Below are 20,895 nucleotides of genomic sequence, written 5' to 3' on the forward strand. Positions count from 1 at the left end.
ACGACGGAGAGAACGTACTGATTGGAAGCGAAGGGTTTTCAATCAGAGCGTTGTCCCCAGCGTGACGAATGGATCAGACACGTGGACAGTGACAAAATCTCTAGATAGGAAATTGAAATGTGCCTAAAGGAAGATAGGATCGGGGTTTTTTTACACCTTTTTTGTTGCCCTTGAGCTGTTTCTTTAGCTGTAAAAAAAAGGAAATAAACAAAAGAAATGGCAGTTATCAGGGCACACATATGGGAGAGAGGATGAGAGATGGGCAGAATGGTGACAGAGTGAAAAACAACTGATATAAAGAGCCCCAAGAGAAGGCCGCTCAGCACAGGACGAGATGAAATTGAAAAGTTTGGGGAGCGTTAACGTCAAAATTGAAAACTATAGACACAGAAAGACCTTGAAAACGCTAGGGAAAAGCTTATGTCCTGCAGTGGAATGATACAGGCTGCTGATGATGACTGTGATGTTGCCTTTGTAAATTGCGACAGAAAATTGAGCGAGTTGTCGTAAGTCAGAAAAGTCTATTCGGAAAAATGTAATCACTGAGAGAGAGAGAGAGAGAGAGAGAGAGAGAGAGAGAGAGAGAGAGAGAGAGAGAGAGAGAGAGAGAGATACAGAGACAGAGACAGAGACAGACACAGAGAAAGAGAAAGAGAGAGAGAGAGAGAGAGAGAAGCACACGTGTCACTGTCACCAAAATACCTTTACATAGAAATGGAACAGAAAAAAAAAGGAAATAAAACACTTGGGCATTCTTCACAATCATATTCTTTCACGTTCTGGATTTTACCGCTTCCCTTACGTACCTTCCTCGCCACGTGTCCAGTGATATATAAAGAGAGCACTTGGACATCACACTATTAGCAAGTCTTCTTTCTGTTATTTATATTCAGATGCCTTCAATAGGAGAAAAGAACGGAAGGGTACGAATCAAAATAGCAGCATCATATTTTTCTCTCGTTTTTCTCGGCATATTCTGTTAATATTTTTACCGTTACGTTATTAATTTATCTATCTTTTCTCTATTAAACGTACCTGCAGAAAAGTCATATAAATAAAGAAATAGATAAAAGCGAGTGATGTCAGATGCACGTGTAGGTTGCAGTATTTTCCCGTTTTCTTCCTTTGCAGTCCGTTTTCGTTGACCTGGTGTAATCTTATGGTCTGACTGATCCATTTTTCTCCTTTCTTTCATATAACCCATTTTCTTTCACTTTTCTTACTCCCTATTTTTTTTTTTACCTGGCGTTGTCTTACGGTTTGAATTACCCTTTTTTCTCCTTTCTTCCTCTATATCCCATTTCTATTATGTGACTTTCTCTTACATATAGTTTAAATGATCCTTTCCTTCTCTTTTCGATCATTTCCTTCTCTTTTCTTCCCCTATATCCCATTTTCTTTTCCGTGGCGTTCTCTTACATACAGTTTAAATGATCCTTTCCTTCTCTTTTCTTCCTCTATATCCCATTTTCTTTTCCGTGGCGCTCTCTTACATAAAGTTTAAATGATCCTTTCCTTCTCTTTTCTTCCTCTATATCCTATTTTCTTTCCCGTGGCGTTCTTTTACATATAGTTTGAATAATCCTTTCCTTCTCTTTTCTTCCTCCATATCCCATTTTCTTTTCTGTGGCGTTCTCTTACATACAGCTTAAATGATCCTTACCTTCTCTTTTCTTCCCCTATATCCCATTTTCTTTTCCGTGGCGTTCTTTTACATATAGTTTAAATGATCCTTTCCTTCTCTTTTCTTCCTCTATATCCCATTTCATTATCCGTGGTGTTCTCTTACATACATTTTAAATGATCCTTTCCGTCCCCATCCCTACTCAATACTCCATTTTCTTTCCCGCGGCGGTATCTTAGACATGATTAGAATGGTCCCTCCTCTCTTTACTCACCCACAGCCGAGTCGTCTTGAAACCTGACGAGGAGTTCATTGGCGCGCTTCTTGGGCTTAAAGTACTTGCCGGCAATGTCCTCCTCCTCACTTCTCTGGAGTTTCTGCTGGGGAGGGGAAGGAGAGGGGCGTGAGGCAGGTGTGTGGAGGGATAAGGGAGGGACGTGTGAGCGTGGGGGTGTCGGGGTGTGATGGGCTGGGTTTATGTTCGTAGGTGTGTGCTTGGGGGGAAGGGTTAGCGGGGTGTAGGTGTGGGTGGGTATGGGTAGGAAGATGGATAAATGGAGTTGGGTAGTGTATGGGTTTGGATTTGTTTTAGGGTGTGTGGGTGGTGGAGGTCATGTGGAGTGTGTGGAATGGTGTGTGGGTGTTCACTTTTTATCTCTCTTTCCTTTTATCTGCCTTTTGTATCCGTATGTTTGTTTTCATCCATTTATGTATATGTATCTTTGGTGTATATGCATGTGTCTCTCTGTCTATCTTTCTCTCCTTGTCTGTCTGTGCATGTGTCTCTGTATGTGTCAATCTGTCTGCTTTTGGGAGTGTCTTTATCTCTCATGCATCTCCTTATACCATTACCCAAACTTTCTCCCTCTCACATTCACTTAATAACCACACTAACACTAAAAATAACATCACCACTTAAAATAACAGTAAACCCCTCCATGCACCGCCTTTACAGCTTGTTCTCACCAGTAACCCGCAGCGCAGCGAGGGAGGAGTGGCGGCGGGCTGGTGTTGTGTCGCCAGGTGCTGAAATCGCGTGCTGAGAGCGTAGCAGAGGGTCGTGAGAGGGTGCTAAAGGCGCTGAGTGGTGCTAGAATGGCGAGGAATGGTATGGTAAAGCAATAAGTAGCGTGTGGGTGAGGCGTAAACCCTGCCTATTGTGGCCAACGAATGGGGTAAGGAGGTAAGGGAGAGACCAGGATTGTTAAAAGCGCCGTGGAGACTAAGAAGAAACAGAAACGAAGTAAGGAAGTAACGAAAACGGGACGCGATCAGGTGAAGTCATTGAATAAAGAAGTAAGAAACCAGAGAAATTATAATGAGGAGAAAAGTTAAAAGCGCCATGGATACTACGAGGAAATGGAAACGAAGAAAGGAAATGTGGAAAAAAGAATGCGAATGAGAAAATAAATGCGAATAAAAAGATAAAAAGAGGAAAGCAGTGAATATATATAACGAGGGGAAAATGGAATACGAAAAGGTGTATCGATTGTTATATTAAAATAGAGAGAGGAAATGAGAAAGAATGGAAGAGAACAAGTCGTTGAAGCTTATTATAATCGAAAGGAAAGAAGAAAGGAAATAAAACAAAACAAAAGGATTTGATGGGAGGTGATTAAAAGAGTTATGAAGACAGAGAGGAAAAAAAAAGGAAAAAATGAAGGGAGGTCCATGAACGAAAGAAAATCATTTGAAAGGAAAAAAACACAAAGGAGAATTAATTAGGAGAAAAAAAAAAGAAGAGCTGAAAAAAGAAAACAAATATGGAAAACAAAGAAAAATGAAAAAAAAAACGATAAAAAGATAAACTGAAGCCTCAAAATTTAAGCAGAATAGACAAAAGGCGAAAGAGAAACAGTGAAACAACAACAACAACAACAAAATAACCAACGAAAACTATGAAGAGAGAGAGAGAGAGAGAGAGAGAGACAGAGACAGAGACAGAGAGAAGGGCGATCTCTTGTGTAACATCTCACATCGCCTTGAGGTTACCGGTATCAATAACGAAGGAAAAATGATTGAGTGATGTAAGGCTGACACCATCCTATATTGAGAGGAGAGGGGGAGAAGAGGAGGGAAGAAGAACAGAGGAGGAAGAAGAGGTAGAGGAGGAGGAGGAGGAGGTGGAGGAGGCGGAGGAGGTGGAGGAGGAAGAGGCGGAGGAGGAGGAGAAAAACTGGGTGTGTGATAGGAAGTGAAAGAGAATAAAAGGAAAAATTGGAGCACAAGAAAGAGGAAGAGGAGGAGGAAAAGAAGCGAGGAGAAGAGGAGGAGGAAAAGAAGCGAGGAGAAGAGGAGGGAAGAAGAACGGAGGAGGAAGAAGAGGTAGAGGAGGAGGAGGAGGAGGAGGAGGTGGAGGTGGAAACATGGACTTGCAGGCAGCAGAAAGCCTGTTGGCTCATTACTTGGCTGCCTGCGTTCAGTGATTTAATCAATCCGTTTGCCATGGGAGTGGCTTGCAGGGAAGGATTAAAGCACTTGTGTACCTACTCTTGGGTACGTTCAGTTCACTCCCGTTGCAGCAAAGTGGCGATCAATGCGTTTCTTGAAGAAGTTGATGGTCTCTGCGCTAACCACTTCTGCAGGAGGGCTGTTCCTGTGGCAAACAACTCTATTCGAGAAATAACTCCTGCCGATGTCGGTATTGCATCGCTTTGCTTGAACTGTTTTTCCGTTGTTTCTTGTTCTCAGGTTAGTTTGTAGCGTGAAGAGTTTGGAGTGATCAACGTTGCTGAGCTTGTTCAGGTACTTAAAGACTTGTATCATGTCTCCCCGCAGTCGTCTCTTTTCCAACGTGAAGAGGTTGAGTCGCTCGAGTCGCTCTTCATAGGGCTTCGTCCTCAGTGATGGTATCATCTTCGTGGCGCGGCGCTGTACTCTCTCAAGTAATTCAATGTCTTTCCTGTAATTAGGAGACCAGAATTGCACGGCGTATTCCAGGTGGGGCCTTACCAGCGAATTATACAAGGATAACATAACTCCCGGCGTCTTGTATTCGAAGTTCCTCGATATGAACCCAAGCATTGTATTGGCTTTCTTACATGCGGACTTGCAGTGTTTTGTTTGTTTCAAGTCACTGCTGATGGTGACCCCGAGGTCTCTTTCCTCTTGCACTACATGTAGTGGTTCGCCACCCATGTGGTATGTGTGATTGCTGTTTCTGGATCCGATATGCATTACTTTACATTTGGTAGTGTTGAAGGACATCTGCCATTTTTCCGACCACCGAGTGATCTGGTTCAGGTCTCTCTGGATAATTTCGCAGTCTGCCATCGTGAGGGCCTTCCCACCCACCTTTGTGTCGTCAGCAAATTTTGAAAGATTGGATTTTAATCCTAGTTCTAGGTCGTTGATATATGTGATGAAGAGTATGGGTCCCAGCACTGACCCCTGTGGCACCCCACTTGTGACCGCGAGCCACTCGGAGGCCTGTCCGTTGAGTACAGCTCGTTGTTTTCTTCCAGTGAGCCAGTCTTTGATCCTCGCTGTCAGATTGTCGCCTAACCCCGCCGACTTGAGTTTCTTGAGGAGTCTTTCGTGTGGCACTTTGTCAAAGGCTTTCTGAAAGTCTAGATATATAACATCACTTGGGATATGATTATCCCAGTTTTCATAGATACCTTGGAAGAAGTCCAATAAATTGGTTAAGCATGAGCGCTTGTTCCTGAAACCGTGCTGAGCATCGGAAATGATGTTGTTGTCTTCAAGGAACCTAACGAGTTTGTCTCTAATGATCTTCTCGAGAATTTTTCCCGCCACTGAGGTCAAGCTGATTGGTCTGTAGTTTAGGGCCACACTTTTGTCTCCCTTTTTGTAGATCGGTGTTACGTTCGCTTGTTTCCAGTCTTTTGGGACTTTGTTTTGTTGTAGTGACAGATTGTAGATGGCGGTGAGTGGCTTGAGGATTTTCTGCTTGAGTTCCTTGAGCAGCCTGGGTGACAAGTCGTCGAGTCCGGTGGACTTGTTTGTCTCGAGTTTGTCTAGGTACTTTTTCACATCCCGTTCGTCGATTGTGCCAATTTCTATGGGAGTGATTCCCATCGGTGGAGAAGGGCTCTCGGGTACGGACTGGGTATTCTCGACCGTGAACACAGACGCGAAGTTCCTGTTTAGGATTTCGACCATTTGTCTACTGTCCTGTGTTAGTACGTCACTTTCATCTTTTAGGGGACCGATATTGCTTTTTGTCTTCTTTTTGGTTCGTATATACGTGAAGAACTTTTTCTGGTTGGACTTGGCTTCGCGTGCAATTTACTTTTCATGGTCGCGTTTACGCTGGCGAATGAGTGTTCTGCAAGCTCTGAGGCTTTGTTGGTACTGTCCGCGTGCCTCGTCAGTGCTGTTTTCCTTTAGCAAGTTGTATTTTCTCTTCTTCAAATTAATCGCCCGTCGAACTTGGGTAGTCATCCATGGCGGGCTTGTGGCATTATTTGTTCTCCTTGTCTTCATGGGAACAGTCGTTCTCTCTACCTCCAGGAGTTTGTTCTTAATGCCGTTCCACGCGCCGTCCACCGGAGTGAGGTTCATGGGTTCCCAAGTTGTCTGGGTTAGCAGCTCACGAGCGAAGTCAAAATTGGCCTGTTCTGATCTTTAGGCGAATTAGGTGATGGACGCAACCATCCAGTTTTTCGCCGACTTGACATTCACGTGTGAGATCTGAATCACTCACGAGTACTAGGTCTAGTAAGTTATTTTCCCTTGTCGGTTGGGTAACAATCTGAGTAAGAAAAGTGTCCTCTAACATTTCGAGCAATCTGTTACCCTCCCGATCTCCAATCATCGTGGTCCAGTCAATGTTGGCACAGTTAAAGTCCCCGATAATGACTGACTGTTTGTTTTGTGTTATGGTGTGAATTTCCTCGTACAGCGCTTCGTCGTCCGCTGCTTTTTGCTTTGGAGGTCTGTAAATGGTTCCAATCGTTATTTTGTTGTGCTTGCTAGTCTCCAGTTCAACATATACAGTGTCATATTTCTCTGAGTCTCCTTTGGTTATTTCCACGGCAGGGTATTTGTTCTTGACGTAACAGATAACACCTCCTCCTTTCTTGTGAAGTCTGTTTTTGTAGAAGTTCTCGTATCCCGGAATTGAGAATTCGGTCATTAGGTGGTCAGAGGTGGCCCACGTTTCGGTGATGGCAATCACGTCCGGACTTTCTACGTCAACGTAGGCAAGTAACTCATCCCGTTTGGGTATTAAGCTCCGCGCGTTGGTGTTTAGGACAGACATGTCCTTCTTGACTTCAACGCTTCGAGGCACAGTAGTCTGGAGTCAGCTTGTGTTTTCTGTTGGGAGCCTTGGTGTGTGATGAGCGGTCCCTACTGGTTGGTTGTTTACCATACTTTGGTGCCCCTCCTGCGCTTGGAGTTTTTTGAGTTCAAAAGTACCTCCTTGTTCAGGAAGAGGCGGAGGAGGAGAAAAACTGGGTGTGTGATAGGAAATGAAAGAGAATATAAGGAAAAATTGGAGCACAAGAAAGAGGAAGGGAAGGAAAAGAAGAGAAAGAATTTGTAGTGGAAAGTGACACAGAAAAAGAAGATAATGATGATGATAAGGAGGAAGAGGAGGAGCAGGAAATAAAGAAGAAAAAGAAGAAGAAACTAGAAAACACGAACATTATCAAAACGAAAAACACAAGAAAGGCAAAAGATGAAGAAAACAAACAAGAATAATAGCAAAAAGAAAAAATGGAAAATGAAGAAAAAAGACCAAAACCAAAATGAAAAAAAAATGTGAAAGATGAAGAATAAAAGAGAAGAGCAATAGGAAACATTACAGACGAAGAAGAAAAAGAAGAAAAGCGAGGAAGACACAAATAAGAACGAAAGAAAGAAAACGGGAGGAGGAGAATGGCTGGCGGGAGTAGGAAGGAGGGAAAGGATTGGGGCCGACGAGGAAGAACGGGGAAAGGAGGGAATCGGGGGGCTCGGGCGGGCGTCTCTGGGTTTAAGTCTCTCACTCTTTTCGCGAGGGAGCGCTAGAAGACCCGACTCAATCTCTGTCCTCACCTGTTGATGGCCCCGGCCCGGCTCCACAAGCACACCATCCGTCACCCGTACCGCAAGAAATCACTCGAAAACAGACTATTAGCAGGATTGGATCTTCTTCTTTCCGTCTTCACTTCCTCGAACTCACTCACCCTCGCGCTCTCGTCTGATCGCTTCACCTTCCAGCCTCTCCTTCTCTTGTATCACTTCCTCATTCTCATTCTTTCTCTCCTCTCTCCCTCCCTCGCTCCCTCTCTCTCCTTCCCTCCTCACTCTTCCTACTTATCTGCTTCTCAACTTGTTCATTCTCTCCTTCTCTCTATCTCTTCACATTCCTTTTTTTTTTACAACAAACGAGACGGCTCAAGGGCAACAGAAGTATAGAAAAAAAGCCCGCCACTCACCGCTCCCTGCCTTCCCATCTCTCCCCTTTCCTTCTTTTCTACCTATTTTCCTCCCTCCCTCCCAGTCTTCACATCTGTCTACCAATTTCATCTCCTCCCCCTTTACCTACCTACCTCCTCCCTTCTTCCTCTTCCCTCTCCCTCTTTCCCTCCGTTCTTTGATGCTTTTATTTTCCTTCGTCTTTCCGTAATCTGTCTTCAAACTATTATTTCTTCTTTTCATTCGTTTTCTTTCTCCTAGTTTCCCTCTTTCGTTCCTCAGCTTCATTTCTAATTCCCTTACTATCTCTCTTCCTCCTTCTCCGCCTCCTCCTCCTCCTCTTTCGTCTCCTTCTCCCCTTCTCCTCCAATTCTCTTATTCCTTCTCCTCCTCCTGCTCCATTAGAAGGAAGGCAGTGAAGGGCTTTCTGCTTTCTCTTATTGCATATTCAGAGCTTAAAGTGCCCCTGTTTTGCTCCCTTCTCTCCCAAACACTCTCTCTCCTCTTTCCTCTATGATTCCTTCTCCTCCTTGTCGTTTTCTTCGTCACAATTCATCCCCTTGATCTGCTTCCTTGCCGTGGTCTTTTTTATTCATAACTTTCTTTCCCTTTCTCTTTCTGCTCCTCCTCCTTGTCTTAACACTTCTTTTCCTTCTCCTCCTTATTGTCCTCCTCTTTCTCTGTGTCCTTTTCCTATCATCCTTCCTCCCCTTCTGCCTATTCTTCTTTTCCCTCTTTCTTTCCTTCCTTATCTTCCTCCTCTTTCTCTGTGTCCTTTTCCTTTCATCCTTCCTCCCCTTCTGCCTATTCTTCTTCTCCCTCTTTCTTTCCTTCCTTATCTTCCCCCTCTTTCTCTGTGTCCTTTTCCTTTCATCCTTCCTCCCTTTCTGTCTCCTCTTCCTCTCCCTCTTTCTTTCCTTCCTTATCTTCCCCCTCTTTCTCTGTGTCCTTTTCCTATCATCCTTCCTCCCCTTCTGTCTCATCTTCTTCTTCCTCCTCCTCTTTCTCTCCTTCTCTTCCTAACGTTCTTTCCTCTTTCACTTTCTTCTTTTCCTAACTCTTCCTTCCCTTCCTCTTCCAGCTTCTCTTCATCCGCGTCATTCATTCCATCTGTTTCTCTCTTCCCCTACTCCACCTCTCTTGCTTTACATGTTCTAAATATCATAACTCTCTCTCTCTCTCTCCCTCTTGTCTCGCTTTCTCGTCTCGTTTCCTCTCTCGTGCAACATAAGCAACATAAACACACACTATCTCACGGCTCACATCTCCATGCACATAAATTTTACCTTTCCGAAATTTTGCACAGACGGAGCACACACAGATTCAGTCACTCATGAACATCGGCCAACGAATAGCGAATGGAATCTAAATACAATGCAGATCACGGTGCAGGAAAAAAGTTATGTGTGTGGAAAATATACAGGAGAAAAATGACTATGCAAAGATCGTGAAGTGGAATCCTTAAATATTGCAAAAACCGGAATGAAAAAAATATCATAAACATGCAAGTGGAATGTAGAGGAATTTACCTGTTTGTTGATGTGTGTGTGTGTGTGTGTGTGTGTGTGTGTGTGTGTGTGTGTGTGTGTGAGAGAGAGAGAGAGAGAGAGAGAGAGAGAGAGAGAGAGAGAGAGAGAGAGAGAGAGAGAGAGAGAGAGAGAGAGAGAGAGAGAGAGAGAGAGAGAGAGAGAGAGAGGAAAAAAGATAATGAAAACAAAAGTTGAAGAAAAAAGGAAGAGAAGAAAGAGGAAAAAAATGGAAGAAATGAAGAATAAGAGGAAAAGGAGGTGAAGGAGGAGGAGAACGAAGAATGAAGAAAAGGAGGAACAGGGGGAGGAAAAGGAGGAGGAGAACGAAGAATGAAGAAAAGGAGGAACAGGGGGAGGAAAAGGAGGAGGAGAACGAATAATGAAGAAAAGGAGGAGAAAGAGAACGAAAAATAAAGAAAAGGAGAATAGGAGGAAAGGAGGAGGAGGAAAAGGAGGAGGAGAACGAAGAATGAAGAAAAGGAGAAGAGGAGAAACAGGAGGAGGAGGAGGACAACGAAGAATTTACCAGTGTGTGTTAGGATGTGTGTGTGTGTGTGTGTGTGTGTGTGTGTGTGTGTGTGTGTGTGTGTGTGTGCGTGTGCGTGTGTGTATGTGTATGTGAGTGTAGTGAACTCGCTCTCACGGTTATGGCGGTCAAAGTTAAGCCAAATAAGGTGATCCCGCAGTCTCAACTTTTCTCGTTCGCTTTACGTTTTAAGATCACTTTTACCGAACCATTTTTTCTACTTTTTTTGTCTTTTTTAGGAGCGCGCGCGTCCGTACCCGTCGTTAGCTGCTTCTCCTCCTCGCACTTTTTACTCACTGGTGTTTTGGTGAAGGTACGTTTTTTTTCACTTTTGTACCTTTTTTCTGCTTCTATTTTATTTATTTTTATTTTTTTTTTTTCATTGTTGTTGTTGTTGTTGTTGTTGTTGTTGCATACGTATCTTTAGGAGTAAATGTCTGTCTTTTTCTACCTCATTTCTGTTTATTTAGATTTTTTATTATTTATTTTATTTATGTATTTTACTTCATTTTTTTTTTTTTTTAGTGTATATCATGTGTGTGTTGCATTTTAGTGGCAGTATCACTTTTACACTTTTCTACCTCGTTTCTGTTTGTTTTATTATTTTTATTTATTTCATTTCTTTATTTATTTGTTTATTTATTTACTTCTTCCACACGTATGTCTTCGTGTGTAACTATGTGGCATTTTTATGGAGATATAAATTTTACGCTTTCCTTCCTTTTCTCTTTTATTTAGCCATTCATTTATATTATTCATTTTTTATCTATTTTCCACGCGTGTATCTTCATGTGTAAGTGTGTGTCATCTTCCTGAGGCCATAAATTTTACGCTTTCATTTTCGTTGGGCATAATATTTACACTTCCATTTTCTGTTTTATTTTTTCAGCACACGCGTATTGCCAGGTGTAACTCTGTAGCACCTTCGTAATCCCCTTCAAACTCATGGTAAATGCTCTTTGATCCGTCTGTTTTAGTCACGTCACTTATTTATGTCATTTTTAGTGCGGTCACCCCTATTTACTTTCAATAATAGATAAATCCAAAAAGAATTGTCTGTGTGTTCTCCGCTTTTAAATAACGTTCCGGGGAAAGTTTCTGAAGTATTTTGTTTGGGAAATTCAACCGATACGTATTTCAACACTTTTTGCTACATGTGTTTCTGGAAAGGCATAAAACCAGCGATGTTAAAGTTGTTTTCTTAGTTGAGAATGACAAGTAAAAGATATTTGATGCTTTAAATCTTGGGTATTTTCTGCGCTTTTCTGTATGACTTTTTTCTTATAGAGTTGATAAGAAAAAAAGATGTACCGTTTTGATCGAAGTGCCTGAGGGGAGGCCAGATCTGGTCCTCCTCGGATCGGATAGGGTTAAGTTGCAGAAATACACCGAAAACAGGTTAATTAAAACAATCTCTCCATTACAAGTCTAGAAACAGTTTAACCTTGCAAGCTAACCACCACCACCACGACCTCTACCTCCTCCTCCCCCTCTTCCTTCCTTCTGCTTCACATGTTTTCTCTCTTCCCTCCTTCCTTCCTTCCTTCCTCCTCCTTTCCTCCTTCCTTCCACCGTCACTTCCCCTTTCTCTCCCTCTCTCTCTCTCCTTCCTTCTCTGCTTCATCCTTTTTTTTTCCCTCACTCCTAATGCTCCACATGTGTTCTCTCTTCCTTCCTTCCTTCCTTCCTCTTTCCCCGTCCTTATTCCTCCATTTTCTCTCCACTATAACATCATTTTCTATTCTCACTTTTATTGGTTCACATGTTTTTTTTTCATTTCTTTTTCCGTCCTATGCTTCCTCCTTCCTTCACATCTCTCCTTCCTTCCTTCTTTACCCCATATTCTCCTTCCTCATTCTCCTGCTATTCACGTATTCTCATTTCCTTTCCTCCTTCTATAATCCACTTCTCCGTTTTTCCTTCCCTCTACCGCCTTCCTATGTCCCTTCTTCAGTCAACTGCTGGACATGCTTTCTCTCCTCCTTTCCTTGCCTTCCTCCTACTCTAAATATTTAATTCCTCCCTTTCTCCCTTCCTCTTTCCTTTCTCTCTTCGTTTTCTCTGTTCATTCCTTTCTTCTCATTTTCCTTTTCCCCTTTCTATCCCATCTATTCCTTTCCTACTCTTTTTTTCTTTGATCCTTCTCTCCTTTCTTTTCTTTCTTTCTATCCATTTTCTTTCTCCCCCTTTCCTTCAACTATCTTCCTTTCTATTTTTTGTCTCCTATTCTTCCTTTTCTCGCTCCTGATGCAACACTCCTTTCCCTCTTCTGCCCTTTCTTCCTCCTTTTTTTCGTGTCCTTTCCTTGTCTCCTTCCCATTTCACAGCCCTTCCCTTCCTGCCATTCCTCCCTTCTTGCTTGCGTTTCCTTTCCTTCTCTTTCCCTTGTCTCCTTCCCTTCTTACAGCCCTTCCCTTCCTGCCCTTCCGATGCGCTTCACAGTGGCTTCAAGTTTATGTCTCAAGCCGTTCAGACCCTCCCGAAAATGGTTCCCAAATTCGTATGGGCCATTAGGTGTCTGGCGGTTCCAATGGCAAGTTTTCAGGTATTATAGCAAAGTCTCCTCTTCCCCCCTCACCCCCCTTTCCTCTCTTTCCGCCTGCTTCTGCTCCTGAGAGAGAGAGAGAGAGAGAGAGAGAGAGAGAGAGAGAGAGAGAGAGAGAGAGTAATGAATAAATGAATGAATGAATGAATGAAGGAAGGAAGGAAGGAGAAAATGTAAAGAAAAACAAGAAAGAGAGTGTACAAGTAAAACGAAGGAAGAGAGAAAGCAATCAACGAGAGAAAAGAAGGAAGGAATAAAGAGAGGAAGAAAGGAAGAAGGGAGTAGGTAAGAGAAGGATGGAATAAATTAATTAACAGAGGAATGAATGAGTGAATGAATAATGCAGGGACGGAAGGAAAGAAAGAAAGAAAGAAAAAAAAAGAAAAAAAAGAAGAAAAAAAGACAAGAAACGCCGGACAAGAAAGAAAGAGGGGAGGAGAGAAAAATATAGAGAAAGAAATTGAAAGAAAAAAGGAAGGAAAGAGAAAAAGACAAGGAAAATAAAGACAAAAGGAAAGAATAGCAGAGACAATGCGGCAAGAAGTCAAATCTGTCAATACGAATATAAGTGTTTTATGGAAAGTGCAAAGTGGAAGGAGGGAAGGGTACAATGGGGCGATTAGAGAGAGAGAGAGAGAGAGAGAGAGAGAGAGAGAGAGAGAGAGAGAGAGAGAGAGAGAGAGAGAGAGAGAGAGAGAGAGAGAGAGAGAGAGAGAGAGAGAGAGAGAAGGGGGTGGGGGTACTTGTCATGGTCACTGACGCACGATTCAACTGTTTCTGTGTGACAAGTTTACATTCATTTTTTTTTTTCATTACCCAGAAACGCTCCTTTGACTTCGGGTTTATTCTTTTGCTCTATTGTGGGTTTTTTGGGTTTTTTTTTTTTTCATTATTTCTTTGTGGGTGTGTGAATTTTGCACATCCATTTCTTCGTACTCTTATCTCGTTACCGGCTTCGTAGTTTAATGTATTGTTCTTTTTTGTAAACATTTTAGGTATCTGGAAAAATGTTGATTGTAAGAGCGAAAAATTGTTTAAGGTATATTCACTTTTTTTTTTTTTTTGTTCTTGTTGATGTCATTGTTGTTGTTCTCAGATATTTCGTTTTTCATTAATCGTTTCTCTAATGTTTTTTTTTTTATGATGAATGGAGTTAATGTATTCGTCTTCACTTCTGTAATTCTGTTTTCGACTTTTTTCTTCGTGTTTTTTTTAATTTAGTTTTTATTGCATTTGCCTTTTTTGTTATTACTGTTGTTATTGTCGTTTTTCTTGATTTTTGTTGTTTATTTGTTGTTTTGTTTGTGTTATGGATGATTTTTTGGTGTTTTTTGTTGTTCTGGATTGTTGTTAGCTGTTATTGTTATTGTTTTGTTGTTGTTGTTTTGCTTGTGTGTTCTGGATTGTTGTTGGCTGTTATTGTTATTGTTTTGTTGTTGTTTTGCTTGTGTGTTCTGGATTGTTGTTAGCTGTTATTGTTATTGTTTTTTTGTTGTTGTTTTGCTTGTGTGTTCTGGATGGTTGTTGGTTGTTATTGTTATTGTTTTTTTGTTGTTTTGCTTGTGTGTTCTGGGTTGTTGTTGGTTGTTATTGTTATTGTTTTTTTGTTGTTGTTTTGCTTGTGTGTTCTGGGTTGTTGTTGGTTGTTATTGTTATTGTTTTTTTTTGTTGTTTTGCATGTATGTTCTGGATTGTTGTTGGCTGTTATTGTTATTGTTTTGTTGTTGTTTTGCTTGTGTGTTCTGGATTGTTGTTAGCTGTTATTGTTATTGTTTTTTTGTTGTTGTTTTGCTTGTGTGTTCTGGATTGTTGTTAGCTATTATTGTTATTGTTTTGTTGTTGTTGTTTTGCTTGTGTGTTCTGGATTGTTGTTGGCTGTTATTGTTAGTGTTTTTTGTTGTTGTTTTGCTTGTGTGTTCTGGATTGTTGTTGGCGGTGCTGCTGATCGTCATGGCAATTAACTCCCTTGTTGACTTAATTATCCTCAGCCACACCAGCAACACAGTCATCCGGTTATTTTTCAACACCAATCAGAACCATGCAACACACTCCACTGCACAACATCCACCACCACCACCACCACCACCACTGTCACAAACCTTCAACACCATCACCATGTCACCACACCTCATGCATCACTACCACAACCATCATTACCATCACTACCTAATCTTCCCTAACACACATATCACCACCACCACAATCACTTAACACGGTCACCATATCTCACTACTCCGCATGTATCACTACCACAACCATCACTACAATCACTACCTAATCTTCCCTAACCCACACATCACCACCACCACAATCACCTAACACCGTAACCATGTTCACCACAAACATCAACTATCATTACCATCACCACCATTGCTCTCCTAACACACACATTTATAACCTCACAAATCACCATCAACACCAAATCCTTCCTAACACATATATCATTAACCTCACAAATTACCACCACAACCATTTCTCCCTAACACACGTATCATTAACCTTCACGAATCACCTCACCACCAAATACCTTTCTAACATACACATCTATAAACTCACTAATCTGTTTACATCACCACCACCAATCACCAATCATCAACTCCACTCATCACCAGTCAATCAACCTGCAAATAGGGTTCCGTCTTGTCCTCCGCACTCAGTAGCCGCAGTTCCTCCTCCTCCTCCTCCTCCTCTTCACCCTCGTCGTTGTCCCCCTGCGGCGTGGTCATTTCGCTTTCCGGCAGGGACGAGGATAATCTGGGTCCCGTTTTCGAGTTAAAGGCGTGGCAAACCCGGATGGCTCGCTGAATTCCTGTAGAATACCCTGGGAAATAGTGGCGTCTCCTTTGTGTGTTGTGTAGGATCTCTGGGGCGGATTTCACACACACACACACACACACACACACACACACACACACACACACACACACACACACACACACACACACACACAAACACAAGTACACACACACACGCACACACACTAGCACACACACACACACTCAAAATCAAGATAGGTAAAGAACGTGGAAGGAAAGTGTTTCATATCCCGTTCCTGCTTCATTCTACCTGGGTTTTATTAGCTTCGTGTATGTGTTAGATAAACGAGAGAGAGAGGAGAAGAAAACAGTAGCTCTTCCCACCTCTAGTCTCCTTCACTTACCACCTGTTGATCAGCAGGTTAAGAAATCACGTGAAAGAAACATTCGGGTGATAGTTAAGCAACACTAGCACTCAACACTCAGGTAACACACGCATCAGGTGTTGCGGGCAGTGCACAGGTAGGCGGCAGGTGCGGAGTGCCAAACGTGAGTCATGCAAAGTGCGGTCTAGCATGCCAGCGTGTGGGCCATGCAGGCGGCTGTGACATCAATAGGCATCTCTGTCACGTTTTCTGTGCCAAGGCGTGCTAAGGTTTTCTATGGTAGCGGTGCGAAGCTTTAAGCGGAAACTCATCTTGTTCTATTCTTAGCTCTCCTTCCGTTTCATCGGGTCTGGTTTAAGGCGATGCATGTGAGAAGATTCCTGGTTTAGGGGCCTATGACTGAGTTATCTTTCTTTCACTCTCCCTCTCTCTCTCTCTCTGTACTTCGTGGCATGCAAAGTGAGTAGAACCTTTAGAATGTTGTCATCGTCCTCATCGTCCCACATTCCGAGTCTCGCCGGCGCCGTTTGGGAAGGGAATCGAGCGCCGGGCTGGATACGGTTATCAGCCGTCTGACTCGAGTTGAGACTGCCGTTGAGGTCGATGTTGTTGTTGCTGTTGTTGAGGCTACCGTTGTTGAGGCTGAGGCCCAGGTTTTGTGTTTCGTTGTACTTGTTGACGAGGGAGTCAGGCTGATTGGAGGTGCTGGTGATGGGGATGGAGGTGGGGCCTGCAAGTGTGGAGAGGAAAGGCGACATGCGAGAGACAGGTCAGGATGGCGCCGTGGTGAGAGTGGCGGGTGAGGATGGGTGAGGGTGTGGACGCCCGCCGCCCGTCCCGCAGTGTGGCTGGGAAGGGGAGGTGACTCGCCGGCCCGGGTGGGAGAGACCACAGCTTAACTCTCGATATTTTCACGTTTTGGACACAAAGTTGAATTTCGTCATTAATTGTTTCGACAAAGAGGAGTGTTTATTTATTGATATTTGTATTTTCGACTTCTGATCTATGATCAAGTTTCGAGCTAGTGGAAGCGTTTGTAACTAAAATTTGTGTCATAAAGTTTTCTTGTACGCAATATCCTTTTAGGGCAAGCAGCGCAGGGATGGTTGTCACATAGGCAGACATATTTTTGTCATCTGTTCTTTTGAACAGAAGCAAAAGGTGTTTTTATTGGCCACATATATTTTTAAGCTGACTAATTTATATATTTTATATAAAGGTCCTACAAACGATATGGAATGCGTGAGTATTTTCTTAGAGATGAAATGTATGAGCATCGAGGGTCTGTATTCACGCCCTGAACACAGCGGCGCGTCAGAGCAGTGTTGGGTCGTGTGTGGGAGGAAAGTGCCGGCAGTGTCCCCCACCAGGGCCAGGAGGGTGTGGGGGGAGGAGAGTTGCCCGCCTCACACCGAGAATGCTATGAAGAGAGGGCCCGGCGGAGAGCGAGGTGGCACCCGCAGGAGGCACAATCAGTCTGACCTGACTTCGCTAAGGGCGCCAGAGTCAACATGGTCGTGAACGGGTTGTTAAAATACAAATTCGATACACGATGTTAGCGCAACGTTCCGTCGACCAAGCATTTACTGATATTCGCAAATGTTCGGTTCTCAGCGTTGTCGGAGATTGCGATGCAATGCGAAAAACAAAAATGCTTATTGATTCATTAGTTATAGTTGGCAACTGGAGATTGGCTTTACATATTCATATGTTGTGCATATGCTTGTATAACAAACGGCAGCTGTTTTTGATTAAAGAAACTTTTTTTCTCACAAAAGAACCAAGGGAACTATTAATCCAGTAATATAAAAAGAGGCAAACTTATTGGAAATATACAATACATTTTTGATTTGGCGTAAGTAATCAACTGACTCAATCTTCACTAATTATAAACCTTTTCTTCTGATCATTGACGGCCACCATACCATAACCTTCCTCTGAGAGTCTACCATCGCCCGCCAGTGCCTCCGGGTGTCGCCTCGCCCCTCCAGCGGCGGCCGTACACTGGTGGCCGCGGAGGGACGATGGTCATGGCGCGTCCTCCGCCAACACTAAACACCGCCACACGCACGGAACAAAAGCCTTACTACACCCACTTGCAGTGTTGCTACGAGAGAGAGAGAGAGAGAGAGAGAGAGAGAGAGAGAGAGAGAGAGAGAGAGAGAGAGAGAGAGACGGAGACGGAGACAGACAAACATAGAAAAGAAACAAAGAAACAGAAAAATGGAAACAAAGAAATAAAGAAAGATTGATAAATAGACATGACGACAGAGAGAAAAATTGAACGACAGTTAGGACGAGTTTCAGAAAAATTAGGAAAGGAAAAAAGTTACAGAAAAACAAAACAAAAGAAAAGTTAAAAGAAAAACAGATTAAAAAATGATAAGTGAACAAAATACGCGACTCAAAGATCATGAGCAAGTAGATGAGACAAACAGACATTGAAGCAGAACTTAGCGAAAAGACAAACCAGAAAAAAACATAGAATAACAGGCACATACACACACAAAGAGGTACAAACGGACACGGACAGACAGACAGACATAGACAGACAGAGAAGAAAGTGTAGCAATAATTCAAGTTACCCAAATACTTTCTGGTCTAAATCTACTTCTAGAAACTGTATACGTATGTGTGTGCAACCAACTGTATAAACAACTACACACGCACACACAGACGCACACACATACATACACACACACACGCACACATTAACCACATATGTACAAAGCAATGACCATTAAGCTCGCGATTATTCAACACATAAACATCACCCAAATTTATGCGGTTTACACACAAATGAAAAACAATAAGCAAATGGAAGCTCAAATGGATTCATAACAGTGGCGTGTTTGTCCTGTTTACGTGGCATTCATGGTTCAAAAGAAATATTTAGGAGAATAATTTTTGGCATAACTGTTCTCTTGGATGGAGCAGCAGGTTATGGATGTTTTGATATATTTTGTTTAGTTTTTCTTTTGTATTCTGTATTTCGTTCTTATATCATAGGCAATAGGAAACTGTAAATAATTTTGGCATTAAGTAAAACACACACACACACACACACACACACACACACACACACACACACACACACACACACACACACACACACACACACACACACACACGCACGCACGCACGCACGCACACATATATACACACACACACACACACACACACACACACACACACACACACACACACACACACCTGCGGGCGGAAGCTTGGTCTTGACGAGCTGCAGGTCCGGCAATTTCCACCGCTGGTACTCGTCGTCCCACAGCGCCTCCTTCTTAATGGCGTCGATGTTGCTGTAGTTACAATCCCTCCTGATGGTGGGCTGGATCTATGCACGGAGGGAGGGAGAGAGAGAGGGTAAAAGGGTCAGTTTAGCAGGGAGAGAAAGAGGGAGGGACTTCGGCAGGGATCGTACTGTTGCAGAGAGAGGAAGAGAGTTTTTATGGTAAGGAAAGAGGAAGTAAAGGTAAGGAAAAAAGGAGACGTAGGAAGTTAAAAGATATGTAGAGAAAGTGTTAGATGTAAAGGACAGAGCGAGTACTATAAGAAGTAAAGGAAATACGAGCGATAAAATGGGAAAGATGCAAAGGAGAGACAGCTAAGTCATTGAAGAACAAAATCAGATAGCAGAGATAAAATTAGGCAAAGAAAGGGATGGTATAGAAGGAAGGAAAAGGTGAAACTAAAGGAGAGAGAGTGAAGAAAAGGTGAACCGAAAGGGAGAGAGAGAGAGAGAGAGAGAGAGAGAGAGAGAGAGAGAGAGAGAGAGAGAGAGAGAGAGGAGTGAATGGAATGAAGATGTGACAGATAAGATAAAAACGATAAGGTCTTGAGAGAGGAAAAAAAAGATAAAAAAAGCAAACAAACACACGAGACAAAGACAGGCACAGACAAGCACCCCCCCCCCCCCTTAATTAACCCACTATCTCACAACACCTGGACAAACACCTGCCGCGCCTCACCTTCTCTAGTATTCCCGTGAGCAGCTTCACCTGTTGCTCCTGCCGCCTAATGGTCTCAAGGTAGTCTGTTCGCTCCTCCTGGAACTCTGAGGTGAGGTCCTGGATCTCCTGGTCCATCGACTTGATCTGTGGGAGGGTTAGGTCAGGTCAGGAGAGGTCACGGGGTTGGGGCAGGTCAGGAGAGAAGAGAATAATGAAGAAAAAAAAAGAGGAGAAAGGGAAGAAGAAGAAAAAAAAGAAAAAGAAAAAGAGAGAGTAAAGAAGAAGAGAGTAAAGAAGAAGAGAGTAAAGAAGGAGAGAGTAAAGAAGGAGAGAGTAAAGAAGGAGAGAGTAAAGAAGAAGAGAGTAAAGAAGAAGAGAGTAAAGAAGGAGAGAGTAAAGAAGAAGAGAGTAAAAAGAAAAATTAAAGAAGGAAATTAATATGAAAAAGGAAATTAATATGAAGAAGGAAAATGATGTGAAATAGAAAATAGGAAAAGAAGGAAAAGTAACAAGAAGAAAAATATAAAAAAAAGCAAAAGAAAAAAGGAAAAAAATGAAAAAAGCGAAGACGAATAAGAAAAAGAAGGAAGAAAAGGAGGACGAAGTAGGACAAAAGAAAAAAGAAGACTGACAAGAAAAAGTAGAAGAATGGGTATCGCAGAGGGAGAAGAAAACATAATATATAACAGTAGTAAGAGTGTGTGTGGTGACGTGGCTCTGGTTCCCCGCAGCACCCAGCTATCCAGGAACAGCGCCACAGACAACAGGGGACTTCAGGGAGTGGCGCCGCCGTCCTCTCTGCTTTCTCCGCGGCGAGCTCTTGGGGATCGCAGGGAATTAACGCAACTTACACCAACGAGGGAAGGAGTGAAGAAAAATAGAAAAACTTGAGACGAAAGTTCCCGTTTACTCTTTACTTATATGCGTTTGTTTTCACCTTGATTTTTTGCTTTCTTATTTGGTTCTTTTTTTTTGGTATTTCATAATTCAGTGCATATGATAGTTTACTTGATTTCTTTGATATGTAAATGTTTGTGGGGGGGGTTTCGGTGTTTTCTCGTGTTAATCATATCCGTTTGTCTTTTTTTTTCATATTCAGATAGTTGCTTTTTTTCATTAGTAAGTACATTTGATATTTTGATAAAAAAATTTTTATAGCAAAGCAGACAGTTCAAGGGCGTAAACAAAAAAGAAA

At 42.6% G+C, this 20,895-nt stretch overlaps 1 protein-coding gene across 4 annotated transcripts in view; it reads right to left on the bottom strand.

Annotated features, from left to right (window-relative positions):
- Positions 1 to 20,895, bottom strand: part of LOC126980369 (osmotic avoidance abnormal protein 3-like) — an 87,642-nt gene that overhangs the window by 14,622 nt on the left and 52,125 nt on the right. For 2 of the 4 annotated variants that reach the window (XM_050830220.1, XM_050830219.1), the window contains exons 14-17: positions 19,719 to 19,844; positions 18,949 to 19,084; positions 16,206 to 16,465; positions 1,899 to 2,004 (exon numbers count right to left, since the gene is read on the bottom strand). In XM_050830220.1, the coding sequence (XP_050686177.1) occupies positions 1,899 to 2,004; positions 16,206 to 16,465; positions 18,949 to 19,084; positions 19,719 to 19,844 (628 nt within the window). Of the gene's footprint in view, positions 1 to 1,898; positions 2,005 to 15,214; positions 15,403 to 16,205; positions 16,466 to 18,948; positions 19,085 to 19,718; positions 19,845 to 20,895 lie in introns of all 4 variants that reach the window. The other 2 variants (XM_050830223.1, XM_050830221.1) reach the window with 2 other exon arrangements.

The sequence above is a fragment of the Eriocheir sinensis genome, chromosome 44 (assembly GCF_024679095.1).
Source record: "Eriocheir sinensis breed Jianghai 21 chromosome 44, ASM2467909v1, whole genome shotgun sequence".
NCBI lineage: Eukaryota > Metazoa > Arthropoda > Malacostraca > Decapoda > Varunidae > Eriocheir > Eriocheir sinensis.